Raw genomic sequence first — 23,416 nt, 5'->3', positions numbered from 1 at the left:
ATGGTGCTCACAGGAGGCGTCTCACCACTCTCCAGAGATACATCATAGGAGCCGGCGTACACGGTCCTCACAGGAGGCGTCTCACCACTCTCCAGAGATACATCAGGGGAGCCGGCGTACACGGTCCTCACAGGAGGTGTCTCACCGCTCTCCAGAGATACATCAGGGGAGCCGGCGTACATGGTGCTCACAGGAGGCGCCTCACCGCTCTACAGAGATACATCAGGGGAGCCGGCGTACATGGTGCTCACAGGAGGCATCTCACCGCTCTCCAGAGATACATCAGGGGAGCCGGCCCACATGGTCCTCACAGGAGGCGCCTCACCGCTCTCCAGAGATACATCAGGGGAGTCGGCCCACATGGTCCTCACAGGAGGTGTCTCACCGCTCTCCAGAGATATATCAGGGGAGTCGGCCCACATGGTCCTCACAGGAGGTGTCTCACCGCTCTCCAGAGATACATCAGGGGAGCCGGCGAACACGGTCCTCACAGGAGGAGTCTCACCGTTCTCCAGAGATGCATCAGGGGATCCGGCGGACATTATCCTCACAGGAGGTGTCTCACCACTCTCCAGAGATACATCAGGGGAGCCGGCGTACATGGTGCTCACAGGAGGCGCCTCACCGTTCTCCAGAGATGCATCAGGGGATCCGGCGGACATTATCCTCACAGGATGCGTCTCACCGCTCTCCAGAGATACAACCCAATGAAACGCAGTCCTCAGAAACCAAAACTTAATATGTCCTCTTCCATCAGTTTCTCTCACATTTAGACCTTTACTTTTGGTGTTGGTTCACAGTCAATATAACTGGCCTCGCCCCTGGGGCCATCCCCTGGAGCATTCCTCAGGATCTGTGACCCCAGTGACTGGGATGATTGATGATGTCTTTGGGAGAACCCCGAGCCATGGTAACACCAACAACCAAATGGTTTACACCCTGAGCTGCCAGATCGGATGGAGATATCCGGGTGACCGATATGTAGACCTGATATCAAGAAAAGGTGTTATGTTCACCATATATCTGCATTGCGTTGCCCAGAATTGCCGTCATGTGTGTTTTTTGTCACCATGCTATGACTACAGGCAGGTGTATAGCCATGTCCTGCAGCTCTGCAGTGCAATGTATACGTGCCTGCTCCATTAATCTCCGGAATAACGCACCTCGCACGCTGACCTCCGCCGCACCCTTTATAAACTCCCTACAGCCGCGGGGCTTATTCGCATGTTCGACTCAATGAACAAGTTATTACCTTCCAGCGAGCTGTGAATCTCCCACCTCTAGACGGACGTTACCCTCACCAGGAATATTAACACGACGGGCATGGGAACGGGAACCGCAGGGCAGGGCATGGAACATTAAACTCCTGGAATGGCAGTCAGGACAAGTCAGGCGTGGCGTCGCCTCCCAGCACTGCATATTCTCAGGTGCCCCCCCACGGTGCCACACACAGCAGAGCTGGCCGGGCGCACAAAATACTGCCCCTTAGGCTAGGTTCGTATTTCCGTTGTTTTACATCCGTCAGGTCGTCAGCAACGGATCAGTTGTTTTTTAGATGTCAACTGACGCAACGGATGTGTTTTTCACAGGAATCCTGTGAAAAAACTGATCCGTCGCATCCGTTACATCCGCTGTGCGTCCGTTTTTTGACGGATAAGTCATGATCCGTTTGTGTTTGGGACAGCCCAGTGGGTGTACCAACCTGCTGGGCATGCTCAGTAGAGCATGACGGAATCCAGCGCTGGATTCCGTTGTAAGACTGATTACGACGGAATCCAGCACCATAGACATCCAGTACAAGCTTGACGGATGGCGACAGATTCCTGCGCGGCGCGTTAATTTTGCCGCCCAGAAAAATGTTACATTCTGCGCTGCTCCCGCCCGCCGGTCAGTCAAAAACCGACTGACCGTGACGCAGCGGATGCAACGCAAGGTCATCAGTCGCAATCCGCCACTAATACAAGTCTATGGGACACAACGGAATCCGCTAAACAGATGCCGTTGTTTATCATAGCCGCGGATTGTGACTGATACATTTTAACGGAAATGTGAACCTAGCCTTATATACAATGTGTGCGCAGCAAAAAGCAGCGGGAGGAAACCAAAAATAACCTGACACATCAGTGACAAAGAAAGCAAAGAGTCCAATCCGCTGCAAAGCGGTCACCACAATGGCGCTGACACATACTGTGGTGGTATGTGGCAATGGGCGCAGCTTCGGAAAGAACTTTTTTTTAACCCCTCACAGGTCGCTATTGTGCAAAGTTCGGTGATCACACGAGGGTCCATATACAAGACAGGTGACTGCACATACAGGGGGCGCCAGTGGTGGCAATATGAAGCGTCCTGAGCCCCTTTATTGGGGAATTATGCCTCCGTATCACAGCAACAAAACAAGTATGGAGGAGGGGGGAGCTGAGGCCGTCTGTGCAAACATCTGCTGACTACAGCGCTGGCAGATGGGCAGCAGGGACCCCTCACAGACCACCATAGAAAGGCTGGAGAGGATGAGACCCCCACCCATACACGTGATCACAAGTGGATGGATTCACGTCCTTCTGTCACCTCTGCTCAGAAGGAAACGCAGGGGGCAACCAGTCCGGCACCAGTAGTCACCACCCAGCTTTACTGGGATCCCATGTGGCCCCAGAAAGCTGGGTGCCAACTGCACCAATGTCCCGTACCCACCAGGTGACTGGAGGAAAGGTTCTGGGAGGATTTTACAGACCAGGAGCTATGAAGCCCCCGAGCCCCGGAGTGCAGCCCCCAATACGATCTGCTATCTGGAGGAGACTCGTTTTTCACGTCCCCGCTCGGGTTTTATTTCACTTCACTTTCTAATTGGATTTGGGGGAAACATAATGGAAGCTTTGTGGACAAAACTGATAAGTGACAGGTGAAACGAGCTATGGCTGCCGGCCAGTGCCACACTGTACACCCGCCATCCGGACGCTGCGATGACAGGGGCGGAGGACAGGCGGCGGACAGCAAATACCAGAGAACTCACTCCTCATTATACCAAGGAGCTTAATTGGAGCAATTAATGTCCATGGCTCCCGTAGTGGGGGAGGGGCAGGATACAAGAACATAGGGTGATAATTGCACTTCTCTTTAAAGACGTCCCTTTGGGAAAATTATTTAAGGAGATGATCAGGCTTAAGATGGCTGAGCTACTTAGCATTACACAGCCAGATACCCGGGAGGAAAACATTCATCAGGGCCGCGGTGTTATTCAGAGCCCCCCGGGATCGGGCGACCATCTGCCGCAGATTATGGGCACCACGCTTCGTTTAACATCGCTGTTTCGCAGCTTCCTTCCCGGCTTCGCGTTATCCGGCTCCTACAGGCAAATTACACACAGAGGCACAAAACCATCATCGGGGGGACGCTCACCGAGATCCAGCTGGAGAGAAAGGTGCCATACCACGCAGTCAGGGGGTCCGCAGCGAAGACCATCCAACTAGCAACAGAGAAGGCGCAACACGGAGAATTGCCCCTCCGGATCTCAGGGAGGGATACGTCAGGACGGATTCCCCTGGATAGAAGGTCTCAGCGCTACTCATCTAAAGTTTTAGCACTTTATTCACTGTATTTTATTTGTATACAATGTATTTTTATTTCATATGTACTTTATTCACTAAAACGAGTCAGCAGCCCCCCCCCCCGGAATAGGACGCGTCCACAGTGCACTCACTGTCCTCGGGGTGGGCGGCAGTGTAGCCCCCCCAGAATAGAACGTGTCCGCAGTGCTCTAACTGTCCTCGGAGTGGGGGTGGGCGTCAGTGCAGCCCCCCGGAATAGGATGCGTCCGCAGCCCCCCGGAATAGGACGCGTCCGCAGTGCTCTCACTGTCCTCGGGGTGGGGGTGGGCGGCAGTGTAGCCCCCCCCTGAACAGGACGCGTCCGCAGAGCTCTCTGGGCAGCGGTGATTAGTCACACAATGCTAATCTGCATCTCGGAATAATGGAGGACAGTCTCCAGCGATCCCAGCTGTCGCTTCTCTCAATGAAAAGAAAACAAGATTTACAGCGTCAGCGTCCGTGCGGCTTCAGTGTGAAGGAGGAAGGGGGGCATCTGTATTCATGAGGGTCTGACAATAGAGGGGCTGCACTCGTACGGACGCCCGTCCTGCAGACCATGCTGGGGGGAAGCGGCCAACATCACCGGGAACATTCACAAGACTCATGGCTGCCCCCAAATACAACGCCACATATAGAACTATATATACTGGTAACAGAGCCACATATAGAACTATATTATAATATTATTTATTATTATAGCGCCATCAATACTAGTATATATATACTGGTATCAGTGTCACATATAGAACTATATATACACTGGTAACAGGGCCGCATATAGAACTGTATATACTGGTAACAGGGCCGCATATAGAACTATGTATACACCGGTATCAGTGTCACATATAGAACTATATATACACTGGTAACAGGGCCGCATATAGAACTGTATATACTGGTAACAGGGCCACATATAGAATTATATATACTGGTAACAGGGCCGCATATAGAACTGTATATACTGGTAACAGGGCCACATATAGAATTATATATACTGGTAACAGGGCCGCATATAGAACTGTATATACTGGTAACAGGGCCACATATAGAATTATATATACTGGTAACAGGGCCGCATATAGAACTGTATATACTGGTAACAGGGCCACATATAGAATTATATATACTGGTATCAGTGTCACATATAGAATTATATATACTGGTATCAGTGTCACATATAGAACTATATATACTGGTATCAGTGTCACATATAGAACTGTATATACTGGTAACAGGGCCACATATAGAACATATATATATATATATATATATATATATATATATATATATATATATATATATATACATACACACACACTGGTAACATGGCCGCATATAGAACTATATTTATTATTATAGCGCCATCAATACTGGTATATATATATATATATATATATATATATATATATATATATATATATATACACACTGGTAACAGGGCCACATATAGAACTATATATACTGATAACAGGGCCGCATATAGAACTATATACACTGGTAACAGGGCCACATATAGAACTATATACACTGGTAACAGGGCCACATATAGAACTATATACACTGGTAACAGGGCCACATATAGAACTATATACACTGGTAACAGGGCCACATATAGAACTACAGTCATATGAAAAAGTTTGGGCACCCCTATTAATGTGAACCTTTTTTCTTTATAACAATTTGGGTTTTTGCTATTTCAGTTTCATATATCTAATAACTGATGGACTGAGTAATATTTCTGGATTGAAATGAGGTTTATTGTACTAACAAAAAAATGTGCAATCCGCATTTAAACAAAATTTGACCGGTGCAAAAGTATGGGCACCTCAACATAAAAGTGACATTAATATTTTGTAGATCCTCCTTTTGCAAAAATAACAGCCTCTAGTCGCTTCCTGTAGCTGTTAATGAGTTCCTGGATCCTGGATGAAGGTAGATTTGACCATTCCTGTTTACAAAACAATTCCAGTTCAGTTAGGTTTGATGGTCGCCGAGCATGGACAGCCGCTTCACATCATCCCACAGATTTTCAATGATATTCAGGTCTGGGGACTGGGATGGCCATTCCAGAACATTGTAATTGTTCCTCTGCATGAATGCCTGAGTAGATTTGGAGCGGTGTGTTGGATCATTGTGTTGCTGAAATATCCATCCCCTGCGTAACTTCAACTTCGTCACTGATTCTTGGACATTATTGTCAAGAATCTGCTGATACTGAGTTGAATCCATGCGACCCTCAACTTTAACAAGATTCCCGGTGCCGGCATTGGCCACACAGCCCCAAAGCATGATGGAACCTCCACCAAATGTTACTGTGGGTAGCCAGTGCTTTTCTTGGAATGCCGTGTTTTTTTGCCTCCATGCATAACGCCTTTTTGTATGACCAAACAACTCAATCTTTGTTTCATCAGTCCACAGGACCTTCTTCCAAAATGTAACTGGCTTGTCCAAATGTGCTTTGCATACTTCAGGCGACTCTGTTTGTGGCGTGCTTGCAGAAACGGCTTCTTTCGCATCACTCTCCCATACAGCTTCTCCTTGTGCAACGTGCGCTGTATTGTTGACCGATGCACATTGACACCATCTGCAGCAAGATGATGCTGCAGGTCTTTGGAGGTGGTCTGTGGATTGTCCTTGACTGTTCTCACCATTCTTCTTCTCTGCCTTTCTGATATTTTTCTTGGCCTGCCACTTCTGGGCTTAACAAGAACTGTACCTGTGTTCTTCCATTCCCTTACTATGTTCCTCACAGTGGAAACTGACTGTTTAAATCTCTGAGACAACTTTTTGTACCTTCCCCTGAACAACTATGTTGAATAATCTTTGTTTTCAGATCATTTGAGAGTTGTTTTGAGGAGCCCATGATGCCACTCTTCATAGGAGATTCAAATAGGAGAACTACTTGCAAGTGGCCACCTTAAATACCTTTTCTCATGATTGGATACACCGGCCTATGACGTTCAAAGCTCAATGAGGTTACAAAACCAATTTAATGCTTTAGTAAGTCAGTAAAAAGTAGTTAGGAGTGTTCAAATCAAGAAATTGATAAGGGTGTCCATACTTTTGCACCGGTCAAATTTTGTTTAAATGCGGATTGCACATTTTCTGTAAGTACAATAAACCTCATTTCAATCCAGAAATATTACTCAGTCCATCAGTTATTAGATATATGAAACTGAAATAGCAAAAACCCAAATTGTTATAAAGAAAAAAGGCTAACATTAATAGGGGTGCCCAAACTTTTTCATATGACTGTATGGCCACATATAGAACTATATATACTGGTATCAGTGTCACATATAGAACTATATATACTGGTAATGCCACATATAGAACTATATATACTGGTAATGCCACATATAGAACTATATATACTGGTATCAGTGTCACATATAGAACTATATATACTGGTAATGCCACATATAGAACTATATATACTGGTATCAGTGTCACATATAGAACTATATATACTGGTAAAAGGGCCACATATAGAACTATATATACTGGTAACAGGGCCGCATATAGAACTATATATACTGGTAAGAGTGTCACATCACATATAGAACTATATATACTGGTAACAGGGCCCCATATAGAACTTTATATACTGGTAAGAGCATCACATATCACATATAGAACTACATATACTGGTGACCGCGCCACATATAGAAATATATATATATATATATATATATATATATATATATATATATATATATATATATATATTATATATACATATTATATATAATATATACATACATATATATATATATATATATATATATATATATATATATATATATATATATATATATATATACACACACACACACACACATATACATACACTGGTGACTGTGGCACTGGAGGTATGCAACAAATGTATTGATCCTGGTGGGCAGGAGGCATCTACACCCATCACTCATCCCAATGATGACAGGTACCGTCAGCACCTCCTCAGATGCAATGGCTGATAGCAGAAAGCAATAGTGAACTGTGAACACAGTCAGCCCCTCCCTATCCTGTAATGGCCGATAAAAGAGGGCAATAGCGAGCACTCCTGCTGTTCCCGCCTCGGTCACTCACCTGCACTCTGTCCGGCTGGCCTCACACCTCCCATTATTCAGGCACGTTTCTCCGGGCTGCGTACACCGTAAACCTACAAAAAGGACAGCACCATTAAACTCCAGCAGTGACCGGCTGAAAACGATAGTGAACTGCGGTGGCTGCAGACCGCGAGCGATAGCCTGTCAATGAGCAGCTTCACCGGGGGAGGTCCGCGGCTCAGGCGTGACCACCGAACGCTGTGTACCAGTCTGCCCCTCACCCTACACCAGGGTAGGGAGCGCTCTCCCCTCACCCTACACCAGGGTAGGGAGCGCTCTCCCCTCACCCTACACCAGGGTAGGGAGCGCTCTCCCCTGCCAGGCACCAGGGTAGGGAGCGCTCTCCCCTGCCAGGCACCAGGGTAGGGAGCGCTCTCCCCTGCCAGGCACCAGGGTAGGGAGCGCTCTCCCCTGCCAGGCACCAGGGTAGGGAGCGCTCTCCCCTGCCAGGCACCAGGGTAGGGAGCGCTCTCCCCTGCCAGGCACCAGGGTAGGGAGCGCTCTCCCCTGCCAGGCACCAGGGTAGGGAGCGCTCTCCCCTGCCAGGCACCAGGGTAGGGAGCGCTCTCCCCTGCCAGGCACCAGGGTAGGGAGCGCTCTCCCCTGCCAGGCACCAGGGTAGGGAGCGCTCTCCCCTGCCAGGCACCAGGGTAGGGAGCGCTCTCCCCTGCCAGGCACCAGGGTAGGGAGCGCTCTCCCCTGCCAGGCACCAGGGTAGGGAGCGCTCTCCCCTGCCAGGCACCAGGGTAGGGAGCGCTCTCCCCTGCCAGGCACCAGGGTAGGGAGCGCTCTCCCCTGCCAGGCACCAGGGTAGGGAGCGCTCTCCCCTGCCAGGCACCAGGGTAGGGAGCGCTCTCCCCTGCCAGGCACCAGGGTAGGGAGCGCTCTCCCCTGCCAGGCACCAGGGTAGGGAGCGCTCTCCCCTGCCAGGCACCAGGGTAGGGAGCGCTCTCCCCTGCCAGGCACCAGGGTAGGGAGCGCTCTCCCCTGCCAGGCACCAGGGTAGGGAGCGCTCTCCCCTGCCAGGCACCAGGGTAGGGAGCGCTCTCCCCTGCCAGGCACCAGGGTAGGGAGCGCTCTCCCCTGCCAGGCACCAGGGTAGGGAGCGCTCTCCCCTGCCAGGCACCAGGGTAGGGAGCGCTCTCCCCTGCCAGGCACCAGGGTAGGGAGCGCTCTCCCCTGCCAGGCACCAGGGTAGGGAGCGCTCTCCCCTGCCAGGCACCAGGGTAGGGAGCGCTCTCCCCTGCCAGGCACCAGGGTAGGGAGCGCTCTCCCCTGCCAGGCACCAGGGTAGGGAGCGCTCTCCCCTGCCAGGCACCAGGGTAGGTAGCGCTCTCCCCTGCCAGGCACCAGGGTAGGGAGCGCTCTCCCCTGCCAAGCACCAGGGTAGGGAGCGCTCTCCTGCCAGGCACCAGGGTAGGGAGCGCTCTCCTGCCACGCACCAGGGTAGGGAGCGCTCCCCTGCCAGGCACCAGGGTAGGGAGCGCTCTCCTGCCAGGCACCAGGGTAGGGAGCGCTCTCCTGCCAGGCACCAGGGTAGGGAGCGCTCTCCTGCCAGGCACCAGGGTAGGGAGCGCTCTCCTGACACGCACCAGCGTGGGGCGCTGCACACGTGGGCACTGCCCTGTGGTCACCTGGACACGTTTTGTGGCTGCCGGCCGGTGACATGTTCTTATTTGTTCCTGCATCGGAGTCTTCATTTAACAAGAAGCACAAAGCAAACATCACAATGAGTGGCCCTATATGGAGTAGGGGACAGCGGGGTACAACGTCTGCACCTTGGTCATGCTGGGAGTTGTAGTGCTCCCCCACTAGTCTGGTTATTCATTTACTAGCAGCGGTGCCACATCTCAGGGGTCACTCCTCAGCACCACTACTGATGTGTCCTGAAGTGCCCAGTGTGGGGGAGGGGACGCCCCACCACCCCTCGGGCTGCTCCTGGGAAAACACAACAGCTGCAGAGCAGGGTCTATTCTTCATTCCCAACAAAGAGGGAAATCAGAGCCGGCCATTGTGCGGAGCCGCACACCTCCTGGCATATTGTTCAGGGCAGGGCAGGAATCCATGTCCCCCCCCCCCCCCCACGTCACATAATACCTGCAGCCTGGGGCAGGGGCAATAATGACCCCCTGCCAGGGGAGCACACTGCCCCTGTGTCTGCCCTGCTGAGGGGGCATCAAAGGGAACAAGCCCACCACACTCCACCTGTGAGGCCACGGCTGCGGAGACCACATACCCCAGCAGCAGATGTGAGCGACCTGGGCGCCATCCTCTAATGTCGGCCAGACTCTGATACAACTAGAAAAAAGCAGAAAGGACGACACCGTCTTATTGTGACTGGTTATGATCCTCTCAGGGACGACTCAAACAGACACTTGGAAATTCTGCATCTTAAGAAGCAGACGAGTCTCACGTTCGCCCTCCTCCCATTCCCCCGCAAGTCTTTCTGTGATAGGAAATGATCTGCGCTATGAAACTAGACGGGGAAAGTCTGCGCCTCCAGCTTCTTCTAGAGGAACAGAGCTCTGCTCCAAAACAAGTTCAGAGACGCGGCCACCACCGAGCACCAGTGGCAGCCCCCGGGCACCAGCGGCAACCCCCGGGCACCAGCGGCAACCCCCGGGCACCAGCGGCAAGCCCCGGGCACCAGCGGCAAGCCCCGGGCACCAGCGGCAAGCCCCGGGCGTCTAGAATGTTTTACTCCACCCTGACGGGGCACGAGCACCTCAAATACAAGCCAGAGACATGTTAGCCAGTGTACCCAGAGCGCCCAGCACCAAGCCCACGCCACTGCAGCCACCACATCAAACCTGCACCACTGCAAGCCACACCACTGCAGCCACTACAACCAAGCCCATGCAATTGCAACCCACACCACTGCAGCAACCTCCATCTAGCCAACGCAGCCATCCCCACCAAGCACACACCACTGCCACAGAGCCTAGACCACTGCAACCACCGCCACAAAGCCCGCGCCACAAAGCCACCGAGCCAGCACCACTGGAGCCTCCACCACCGAGCCCACGCCACTGCAATCTGCAACAACCGAGCCCGCACTACTACAAACACTGCCACTGAGCCCATGCTACTATAGCCAGAAAAATCACTAGGTGCTAATCATCATCCACCGTTTTTAATGGTAAAAGTCATAACACGGCGCAGAGTATTAAGTGAAGTTCTCAGCTACTTCCTAATACGTCCACCACAGGGGGCGCTGCCTCATAGAAGACCCCTCACATATCAGCAATAAAGTAGAAACACGATATTTAACCCTTCCTGATACAGCACTTTCCTACACTAATAAGTACGGTCACAGCAGGTGCAGAACGACCCCAAATGGAGGGCAGATTAGGGAGGCTAGCGCAGATGGAGGCTGGGAGGACACCTACATGTGGGGGCGACTCTGCTTCCGCCACTAAACAGAAAGCAGAAGAATAACTGTCCCTAGTCAGAGGCCGGAAACCCTCAAAATGGAGCAGACAGCGAAGCCACCGATAATGACTGCAAGCTCATGGGACGAGACCTGCAGCATCTCAGAACGGCCCCACTAGAAGATGCTTCATAGATAACAGCAGATACTGCAGAGGCACCCAGGCCTGAATCCTGCTAATCACACATAAACCCCCATACTACACCAGCAGACCCCTCATCTCACAGCACCACCCACCACCAAAGGCACCCACAGATATCCAGGGTTTATGTGGCCAACGCAGCAAAAACGCAAATACAATGACAAGATGAATCTGAGGCTCCTTCCTCCTGGGAACCACAGGGCCCAGCAGGTGTACCCTGTGTACTAGAAAATAAAACTGAGGCCACACAGATCCCCCAACCTCAGAGGTCTACACACTGCACCCCAACAATGTGTGGGTGATAGACCCAGGGCAGGGACAGAGTACCCCCTCCAACCACTAAAGTAGCGTGGATGAATCCCGAAAAACCAGAGAACCTTACCCTCCAAATACAAAATCATCTATACATACCCATGAGAGGCAGCTGAAGATTGTCAGCTCCGCATGCCAGAAACCTGAATAGTGATCAGATCCTACTGATTATACAGTGTATTGTATCAGTCCGTATATAGCAACAGTCCATACACAGCATCAGTCCATACATAGATCCTGTCCATTACATTGTATCGGTCCATACACAGCTCCGGCTCGGTACATTGAATTTGTGCATACACAGCATCAGTCCATACACAGCTCCAGCACAGTTATACTGTATCAGTACCTTCACAGCTCCTGTCTGTTACGCTGTACCGGTCTGTACACAGCATCAGTCAGTTACACAGCTCCTGTCCATTACATTGTATTTGTCCATACACAGCTCCAGTCCATTATACTATATCAACCCGCTACACAACTTCTGTCCGCTGCATTGAATTTGTCCATATACAGCATTAGTCCATATTCACCTCCAGTACCATTACACATCAGTCCGTTACACAGCATCAGTCCATTACATTGTATTTGTCCATGCACAGCATCAATACACACACCTCCAGCACCGTGACACTGTATCAGTACCTCCAACATTCCAGTCAGTTACACAGCTCCAAGACCATTACACAGCATCAGTCCGTTACACACCTCCAGTACCATTACACATCAGTCCATTACACTGCATTTATCCATGCACAGCCTCAATACACACACCACCAGCACCGTTACACAGTATCAGTAACTCCAAAACTCCAGTCAGTTACACTATATCGACCAGCTATAATGAATTTGGCCATGCACCGCATTAGTCCATACACACCTCCAGTACCATTACACATCAGTTCATTACACTGCATCCAAAATTACAGTCAGTTACACTATATCGACCCGCTACATTGAATTTGTCCATGCACAGCATTAGTCCACACACCTCCAGTACCGTTACACTGCATCAGACCGTTACACTGCATCAATCTATGCAGTCTCAATACACACACCTCTAGCGTCGTTACACAGTATCAGTACCTCCAAACTTCCAGTCAGTTAAACAGCTCCATGACCATTACACAGCAGTCTATTACTTTGTATTTGTCCACGCAGAGCATCAGTACACACACCTACAGCAGTTACACTGTATCAGTACCTCCAAAGCTCCAGTCAATTACACAGCTCCAGCACAGTTACACAGCATCAGTCCATTACATTGTATTTGTCCATGCACAGCATCAGTCCGTTACACAGCATCAGTCCGTTACACAGCATCAGTCCGTTACACAGCATCAGTCCGTTACACAGCATCAGTCCGTTACACAGCATCAGTCCGTTACACAGCATCAGTCCGTTACACAGCATCAGTCCGTTACACCTCTGTACTGTATCAGTCCAGGCACAACATCAGTCCAGTCTAAACACCTCCAGCACTGTTTTACACAGCATCAGTCCGTTACACAGCATCAGTCCGTTACATTGTATTTGTCCATGCACAGCATCAGTACACACACCTCCAGCAATTACACTGTATCGGTCCGTGCACAGCTACAGCACCATTACACAGCATCAGTCCATACACCTCCAGAACCGTACTGTATCAGTACCTTCAAAGCTCCAGTCCATTACATTGTATTTGTCCATGCACAGCATCAGTCCGTTACACAGCATCAGTCCGTTACATTGTATTTGTTCATGCACAGCATCAGTACACACACCTCCAGCAGTTACACTGTATCAGTACCTCCAAAGCTCCAGTCCATTACACAGCATCAGCACCTCCACAGCTCCGGTCTGTTACAAAGCTCTACCACCATTACACTGTATCAGTCCGTGCACAGCTCTAACACCATTACAGAGCATCAGTCCATACACCTCCAGAACCATACTGTATCAGTACCTCCAAAGCTCCAGTCCATTACACAGCTGCAGCACAGTTACACATCATCAGTCCATTACATTGTATTTGTCCGTTACACAGCATCAGTCCGTTACACAGCATCAGTCCGTTACACCTCCATACTGTATCAGTCCATGCACAACATCAGTCCACTCTACACACCTCCAGCACTGTTTTACACAGCATCAGTCCGTTACATTGTATTTGTCCATACACAGCATCAGTACACACACCTCCAGCAGTTACACTGTATCAGTACCTCCAAAGCTCCAGTCCATTACACAGCATCAGCACCTCCACAGCTCCGGTCCGTTACAAAGCTCTACCACCATTACACTGTATCGGTCCGTGCACAGCATCAGTCCATACACCTCCAGAACCGTACTGTATCAGTACCTCCAAAGCTCCAATCCATTACAAAGCTCCAGCCCATTACACAGCACCATTACATGTATTTGTTCATGCACAGCAACAGTCCAGTCTACACATCTCCAGCACTGTTTTACAAAGCATCAGTCCTTTACACAGCATTAGTCCATACACAGCATCAGTACACACATCTCCAGCACCATTACACAGCATCAGTACCCTACAGCATCAGTCAGTTACACAGCTCTACCACCGTTACAATGTAATGGTGCTGGAGCTGTGCATGAACCGATACAGTGTATCAGTAGGTACACAGCACTAGTAGACACACCTCCAGCACCATACTGTATCAGTACCTCCAAAGCTCCAGTCCGTTACACAGCTCCAGTACCGTTACATTGAATTTGTCCATGCACAGCATCAGTCCACACACCTCCAGCACCGTTTTACACAGCATCAGTCCGTTACATCGTAGTTGTCCATGCACAGCATCAGTCCAGCACCATTTCACTTCATCAGTACCTCCACAGCATCAGTCCGTTACACAGCTCTATCACCGTTACACTGTATCTGTCCATGCACAGCTCCAGCATCGTTACACAGCATCAGTCCGTTACACAGCATCAGTCCGTTACACAGCATCAGTCCGTTACACAGCATCAGTCCGTTACACAGCATCAGTCCGTTACACAGCATCAGTCCGTTACACAGCATCAGTCCGTTACGTTTTATTTGTCCATGCACAGCATCAGTACACACACCTATAGCACAATTACACAGCTTCAGTACACACACCTCCAGCTCTGTCCGTTACACTGTATCAGCCCGTGCACAGCTCCCGTCCGTTACACTGTATCAGCCCGTGCACAGCTCCCGTCCGTTACACTGTATCAGCCCGTGCACAGCTCCCGTCCGTTACACTGTATCAGCCCGTGCACAGCTCCCGTCCGTTACACTGTATCAGCCCGTGCACAGCTCCCGTCCGTTACACTGTATCAGCCCGTGCACAGCTCCCGTCCGTTACACTGTATCAGCCCGTGCACAGCTCCCGTCCGTTACACTGTATCAGCCCGTGCACAGCTCCCGTCCGTTACACTATCAGTCTGTGCACAGCTCCCGTCCGTTACACTATCAGTCTGTGCACAGCTCCCGTCCGTTACACTATCAGTCTGTGCACAGCTCCCGTCCGTTATACTATGGAGTGTCAGCTCTTGGGCTCAGGCTTTACCTTGTGCAGTGACTGTCAGCGCCAGGACCAGAACAGCGGCGGCTCCTGCCCGCTCCATTCCTCCTGGATGCGGCTACAGCAGACACATAAGTCCCGGAGATCGGCTGCTCCTCGGTAATAATCCCGGCTCCTCTACAAACTGGCCGGCTTCTTCCACCTGCCTGCTTCCTTCTCACTGGCCGGCTTCTTCCTCCCACCTGCCGGCTTCCTTTGCTCGCGATGGCCGGCTTCTTCTTCCAACTTGCCGGCTTCCTTTGCTGGGGATGGCCGGCTTCCCTCTCACAGTGGCCGGCGTCCTCCCTCGCACAGTGGCCGGCTTCCTCCCTCGCACAGTGGCCGGCTTCCTCCCTCGCACAGTGGCCGGCTTCCTCCCTCGCACAGTGGCCGGCTTCCTCCCTCGCACAGTGGCCGGCTTCCTCCCTCGCACAGTGGCCGGCTTCCTCCCTCGCACAGTGGCCGGCGTCCTCCCTCGCACAGTGGCCGGCGTCCTCCCTCGCACAGTGGCCGGCTTCCTCCCTCGCACACTGGCCGGCTTCCTCCCTCGCACACTGGCCGGCTTCCTCCCTCGCACACTGGCCGGCTTCCTCCCTCGCACACTGGCCGGCTTCCTCCCTCGCACACTGGCCGGCTTCCTCCCTCGCACACTGGCCGGCTTCCTCCCTCGTACAGTGCCGGCTCCTCCGCAGGTGTCCGCTCTCAGTCCCCGGAGCTCCAGGTCTCAGCAGGGAAATGCCAGAGTGAGCGCAGCGCGGGGAGTGCGCGACCGCCAGTCTCCTTCCGCCAGCAGAGGGAGGGACTACTTCTATACAAACTTCAAAAGTTGTGACTTGTGGCTGCGGAGGGATCCGGCTGCTGCTCACACATTACCATGTGAATGGGAGTGTGGAGGGCGCAGTGCGGCCGGGGTGGAGGGGGAAGGGTCCGGGGGGGCTGGTGGCTATGGCTGCAGGCACAGGGCCCAGGGGACTGGTGACAGGAAGAGCTGTCAGGGGACCGTAAATCCCAGCAGTGTGCAGTACTGTGATTGCTTCTTACTTCATGTCACATCCTGCTGGTACTTGTAGTCCTACATCAACTGTCAGTCCTGAGTCACCAAATGAACCCTAGGGTGCAGAACCAGCTGGTATTTGTGGTACTTTTGTGGTGCCACATTACAGCAGAAGTGGCCTGCCTCACTACGCGGCAGGGGGTGACTTTAATAGATATGTAGTGGACTGTGGCAGAAAACTGTAGAAAGACCGGGCCCTACGAGGACACAGGACCTCTACGAGGCCACAGGACCCCTACGAGGCCACAGGACCCCTACGAGGACACAGGACCCCTAACATGGGCCCTACGGGGACACAGGACCCCTAACATGGGCCCTACGGGGACACAGGACCCCTAACATGGGCCCTACGGGGACACAGGACCCCTAACATGGGCCCTACGGGGACACAGGACCCCTAACATGGGTCCTACGGGGACACAGGACCCCTAACATGGGCCCTACGGGGACACAGGACCCCTAACATGGGCCCTACGGGGACACAGGACCCCTAACATGGGCCCTACGGGGACACAGGACCCCTAACATGGGCCCTACGGGGACACAGGACCCCTAACATGGGTCCTACGGGGACACAGGACCCCTAACATGGGCCCTACGGGGACACAGGACCCCTAACATGGGCCCTAAGGGGACACAGGACCCCTAACATGGGCCCTACGGGGACCCAGGGCCCCTAACATGGGCCCTACGGGGACCCAGGACCCCTAACATGGGCCCTAAGAGGACACAGGATTCCTAACATGGGCCCTACGGTGATACAGGACCCCTAACATGGGCCCTACGGGGATACAGGACCCCTACGGGGACACAGGACCCCTAACATGGGCCCTACGGGGACACAGGACCCCTAACATGGGCCCTACGGGGACACAGGACCCCTAACATGGGCCCTATGGGGACACAGGACCCCTAACATGGGCCCTACGGGGACACAGGACCCCTAACATGGGCCCTACGAGGACACAAGACCCCTAACATGGGCCCATGAGGACACAAGACCCCTAACATGGACCCTACGAGGACACAGGACTGCTAACATTGACCCTACGAGGAAACAAGATCCCTAACATGGACCCTACGAGGACACAGGACCCCTAACATGGACCCTACGAGGACACAAGACCCCTACCGTGGGCCCTACGAGGACACAGGACCCCTTACATGGACCCTACAGGGACACCAGACCCCTACCATGGACCCTACGGGGACACCAGACCCCTACCATGGACCCTACGGGGACACCAGATCCCTACCATGGGCCCTACGAGGGCACAAGGGCCCTACCATTGGCCCTATGAGTACAAAGACCCCTAACATGGACCCTACGAGGGGAAAACACCTGCTCACAGCCCCTTTATTTGTACGGATTTTCCTATTTTGAGTGGAACTCTGCCTAGAATCATCTTGTGATTTCTCTTTCCAGGTCTGAAATTGTTGATGGAGACTACTCCGACTCTGGACGTCTTCCCGAGTCCTCGGAGCAGCGCCTTGCCTGGTCCTGGAGGGTCTCCCCGGGCACATGCCTTGTGGGGAGGGTGCAGTGTGGATTTCATCTGTGAATGAGGGACTGGGTACCACCATCTGTCAGACTCCATCCCCCTCCCCCGGCCTCACTGGATGGAGTCAGGACAATATGGAGCTGGCGGCTGCTGGCCGGGAACACCTTCGGCTTTATCACTATTTACCCCAGCATTCAAAAGGTTAAAAAGGGATAATGGCCACTTATTACAAGGAAAGTTGCCCAGCTTTCAGGAGGACTTTGGGGGATTTATCGAGATATCTCACTTTTTATGCTGTTTTCTACTGGAGCAGTTTTGCAACATTTTAAGAAAGGTCATAATCCGATCGGGAAGCGGCCGGTGCAACGAGCGCAAAATAAAGGACGCTTTACAGAGAGGGCACAGCTGTCCTAGAAGGGCCCAAAATGCACCAAAATCCTGGTGCATAACATCTGATATTGTCCCCTCTCCGTGCTGAATTCCGCTCCATTTCCAGTTCTCTGATTGCTGTCAATGAATGAGAACACCTGCCCCGACCGTGTCCTGATTACTCCTGAACCACCATCCACAGCGCTAAGAAAGCGAAGAACAGCCCGTCCGAGAACAACATGGCGGCCATACTGGAAACAGAGCCCAGAATCCTGTGACAAGCTCTATATACTGAGGAAAGGAGAAGGGTCTGGACCGTGGGGGGAGCGCAGCTCAGGAGGAAAGTCTGGACTGTGGGGTGGAGCGCAGCTCAGGAGGAAAGTCTGGACCGTGGGGGGAGCGCAGCTCAGGAGGAAAGTCTGGACCGTGGGGGAGCACAGCTCAGGAGGACAGTCTGGACCGTGAGGGGAGCGCAGTTCAGGAGGAAAGTCTGGAACGTGGGGGGAGCGCAAGCTCAGGAGGAAAGTCTGGACTGTGGGGGGAGCGCAGCTCAGGAGGAAAGTCTGGACCATGGGGGGAACGCAGCTCAGGAGGAAAGTCTGGACCGTGGGGGGAACGCAGCTCAGGAGGAAAGTCTGGACCGTGGGGGCAGCGCAGCTCAGGAGGAAAGTCTGGACCGTGGGGGGAGCGCAGCTCAGGAGGAAAGTCTGGACCGTGGGGGAACGCAGCTCAGGAGGAAAGTCTGGACCGTGGGGGAAGCGCAGCTGAGGAAGAAAGTCTGGACCGTGGGGGGAGCGCAGCTCAGGAGGAAAGTCTGGACCGTGGGGGGAGCGCAGCTCAGGAGGAAAGTCTGGACCGTGGGGGGAGCGCAGCTCAGGAGGAAAGTCAGCTGCAGGTCACTGGCTGCAGAGCAGCTGTCACTTACCTGTCCTGAAGGTAAATGGTTAATGATTTCATTTATACACTACTCACAAAAAGTCAGGGATATTTGGGTTTTGGGTGAAATTTGGTGATGATCCTACACTGCCCTCTGACCTTTTTCGGTGACCTTAGTGTGACCTTCTCTGCACTTGTTGATGCTCACGTCCAGCTGTTCAATGTTTCAGGACTTTTGCACAACTCGCTGTTCTCTAACAAGGAGCTTTATGGCAAAATTAACATCAGGTGTTTGGTCCATGAATCGCTCAATAAATTTTGGGGTTCAGGTAGAATTGGTATTAAACCGTCCTCCTCATCATGAGACCAACACGACACCTAACAACTGATCAGCAGCACCGCGCAATTCTGAGGCTTCAAGAAGGTGGGTCTCAGACGGAAGTGACCACTGAGCTTAGAGCGTCAAAGAGTATCATCAGCAGGTTGTACAGAGACACAGAGAGACTGGAGGAGTCACAGAAAGGCAGAGAAGTGGCCACTGATCTTAAAGCGTCACAGAGTGTCACCAGTAGGTTGTACAGAGACACAGAGAGACTGGAGGAGTCACAGAAAGGCAGAGAAGTGGCCACTGAGCTTAAAGCGTCACAGAGTGTCACCAGCAGGTTGTATAGAGACACAGAGACTGGAAGAGTCACAGAAAGGCAGAGAAGTGACCACTGAGCTTAGAGTGTCACAGAGTGTCACCAGCAGGTTGTATAGAGACACAAAGACTGAAAGAGTCACAGAAAGGCAGAGAAGTGGCCACTGAGTTTAGAGCATCACAGAGTGTCACCAGCAGGTTGTACCGAGATACAGAGAGACTGGAGGAGTCACATAAAGGCAGAGAAGTGGCTACAGAGCTTAAAGCATCACAGGTTGTAGGGAGACACAGAGAGACTGGAAGAGTCACAGAAGTGGCCACTGAGCTTATAGCGTCACAGAGTGTCATCAGCAGATTACAACAGAGACACAGAGAGACTGAAAGAGTCACAGAAAAGACGTCCGCTGGCCACATCCCACACTGACGACACTTCATTGTATCTTGCTTAATTGATGAGGGAATTACACATTCAGCCCAATACAAGGCTTCTGAGAGAATTGTCCAAGTACTTTTGGTCCCTTGATAAAGCGACATTTTAGAGCTGTGATTCCTGAACCTTCCTCCAATTAGGATGTGAACCCCTCAATTAAAGCCGAGAGTCGGCACTTTAAGCCCAGATTGATAGAACTGAATCTGGAATATGTTTTGGTAAAACGCCAAATATTAGTGGACCTGACTGTGCACATAATATACAGAGGCTGGAGTGGGAGAACATGGAGGATGTGATTGACCTCCCTTCTGGGGCCACAGATGATGGAGATAGAGCAGACCTTCTCCAGGTGTTCTGCGCTGATGCTATCTTGGCATTCCTTGTGCCAGCATTGGGACCCCCCAGACGCAGGGTGATACACGACTGATGATGGCTGCCTTCATCCACAGTATGAAGCAACGTCTGCGGGGAATTCTCACATTTAAAACAAGTTATGTGAAGTGGAAATCCGCAATTTAATTATCACTCTAATAGAAAAGGTGGAAATCCCCGGCCGAGTGAGAATGGCATCACCCCAAAGCAATTACAATTACCTGACACTGGCAGACAGATCACACTATAAAAAGCGTGCCTCGGGCGATGGCAGAATCCGGTGCCCGGAGTACAGAAAGCTGGGGAGGCCTGAAATCAGAGCTAGAGGCAACACCGAAACCTCAGAGGCCAAATCATCCGTCCGCAGGTGCCGAAAAACTGCTGAAAAACATTTCTGAAACTGGTGGGAAAATGTGCGAAGTATTGGCTGCTTTATACCAGCTCCACCAATGTGAAGTGGATGGAGCCTAGAGGACGGGTTATTACTCTGATTACTAGTGATAATGGGGCAGATCTCGGGTTATTACTGATAATCAGGGCAGATCTATGGTTATTACTGATAATCAGGGCAGATCTATGGTTATTACTGATAATCGGGTTAGATCTGGGGTTATTAATGATAATCAGGGCAGATCTCGGGTCATTACTAATAATCGGGGTAGATCTCGGGTGATTACTGATTATCGGGGTAGATCTCTGGTGATTACTGATTATCGGGGCAGATCTCGGGTCATTACTGATAATCGTGGCAGATCTAAGGTTATTACTGATAATTGGGGCAGATTTCAGGTTATTTCTGATAATCGGGGCAGATCTCGGGTTATTACTGATAATTGGGGCAGTTCTTGGGTTATTTCTGATAATCGGGGCAGATCTCGGGTCATTACTGATAATCGAGGCAGATCACGGGTCATTACTGATAATCGGGGCAGATATCGGGTCATTACTGATAATTGGGGCAGATCTCGGGTCATTACTGATAATCGGGGAAGATCTCGGGTTATTACTGATAATTGGGGCAGATCTCGGGTCATTACTGATAATCAGGGCAGATATCAGGTTATTACTGATAATCGGGGCAGATCTCAGGTCATTACTGATAATCGGGGCAGATCTCGGATTATTACTGATAATCGGGGCAGATATCAGGTCATTACTGATAATCGGGGCATATCTCGGGTCATTCCTGATAATCGGGGCAGATCTCGGGTTATTACTGATAATCGGGGCAGATATCAGGTCATTACTGATAATCGGGGCATATCTCGGGTCATTCCTGATAATCGGGGCAGATCTCGGGTTATTACTGATAATCGGGGCAGACTGCAGGTTTGGCCGATGAGACGGCAGGTTTGGCCGATGAGACGGCAGGTTTGGCAGATGAGACGGCAGGTTTGGCCGATGAGATGGCAGGTTTGGCCGATGAGATGGCTGGTTTGGCCGATGAGATGGCAGATTCGGCCGATGAGACGGCAGGTTTGGTCGATGAGCTAGAAGTCCGGCCGATGAGACGGCAGGTTTGGTCAATGGGATGGCAGGTTTGGCCGATGAGACGGCAGGTTTGGCCGATGAGACGCTAGGTTTGGTCGATGGGATGGCAGTTTTGGCCAATGAGATGGCAGATTCGGCCGATGAGACGGCAGGTTTGGTTGATGGGATGGCAGGTTTGGCCGATGAGACGGCAGGTTTGGCCGATGAGACGGCAGGTCTGGCCGATGAGACAGCAGGTCTGGCCGATGAGATGGCAGGTTTGGCCGATGAGATGGCAGGTTCGGCCGATGAGACGGCAGGTTTGGTCGATGAGATGGAAGTCCGGCCGATGAGACAGCAGGTTTGGTCGATGGGATGGCAGGTTTGGCCGATGAGACGGTAGGTTTGGCCGATGAGACGGCAGGTTTGGCCGATGAGATGGCAGGTTTGGTCGATGGGATGGCAGGTTTGGCCGATAAGACGGCAGGTCTGGCCGATGAGATGGCAGGTTCGGCCGATAAGACGGCAGGTTTGGCCGATGAGATGGCAGGTTTGGTCGATGGGATGGCAGGTTCGGCCAATAAGACGGCAGGTTCGGCCGATAAGACGGCAGGTTCGGCCGATGAGATGGCAGGTGTGGCCGATGAGACGGTAGGTTTGGCCGATGAGATGGCAGGTTCGGCCGATGAGATGGCAGGTTCGACCGATGAGACGGCAGGTTTGGCCGATGATTCGCAGTCACATTCAGCGAGCTCGGGGCTTTGTGCAGAGTCGCAGCCAATTATAGCAGCAGGACGATGTGTGAAATGTTTTCTTTCTGGAGGAATCTGCATCATTCTACCTGAAACTTTCAAAAGAAAACATCCCGCTCAATTCATAACAAGCCGATGGCACAAGATCCGGGCTGAGATCTCTGCCCGGACATGTCCCCTCCTCATACGGAGCAGCGATGGGAGACAACACCTGCCTTGTGCTCGCTGACACGTTCTGCAGCAGAATAAGTGTCACTGCATTGATAAAAGCGGCGTACACTTGGTAAAATGAAGCCTGGCGTGGCGTGCTGCTGCGGCTCATCGCCCCTCATCCCATGCCAATAATAACGGTATTGCCTCTGGACTTTGATGCCCAATCTGAAGCTCGGGCCGTGTATAGTCCTGCTGTGGTCACGGGGCATCTTAGACACACATGCCACCTCTGTACCCCCTGAATTACACAAACCATAGTAGAAAAGTGACACTGGCCCCGTGCAGCCCTCCGGTGTGATTGCACCATTGCTGTAATGCCCTCTTACTGTGGCATGGCTTTCCTGCATGGACGAACCGTGTCGGGGACCTAGGTTGATACCTCCGCACGCAGCTTTCATTGTGCCATGGCTTTCTGGACCTTTCTCCTGCAGGTCTGTGCTTAATCCCCCAGGACCCCACACATGTGGAGGACACTGGTGTCCAGGGTGTGGTGTGGGGCATCCTGGGTGTCCGTGGCTTGGTCACCTACCCAGCAGATATGCGCCCGCCCTGCACATTGGACACTGCCGTTCTGAAGCAATAACATAAGAGCAGTGCGGCATTGTTTTCCCGACTCAGACGGGAC

General features: G+C 51.9%; 1 protein-coding gene across 1 annotated transcript in view; it reads right to left on the bottom strand.

Moving 5' to 3' along the window:
- The window catches only part of NOTCH1 (notch receptor 1), a 45,330-nt gene extending 29,439 nt beyond the window's left edge, over positions 1 to 15,891 (bottom strand). Inside the window, exons 1-2 of the mRNA XM_075324339.1 lie at positions 15,120 to 15,891; positions 7,671 to 7,743 (exon numbers count right to left, since the gene is read on the bottom strand). Coding sequence (XP_075180454.1) covers positions 7,671 to 7,743; positions 15,120 to 15,177 — 131 coding nt within the window. The 5' untranslated portion in view covers positions 15,178 to 15,891. The remainder of the gene's footprint in view (positions 1 to 7,670; positions 7,744 to 15,119) is intronic.
- Between the last annotated feature and the right edge of the window lie 7,525 nt (positions 15,892 to 23,416).

This window comes from Anomaloglossus baeobatrachus, chromosome 9 (genome assembly GCF_048569485.1).
Source record: "Anomaloglossus baeobatrachus isolate aAnoBae1 chromosome 9, aAnoBae1.hap1, whole genome shotgun sequence".
NCBI lineage: Eukaryota > Metazoa > Chordata > Amphibia > Anura > Aromobatidae > Anomaloglossus > Anomaloglossus baeobatrachus.
Note: the sequence above shows the minus strand (reverse complement) of the source record. Positions and strands in the feature narration are given on the sequence as shown.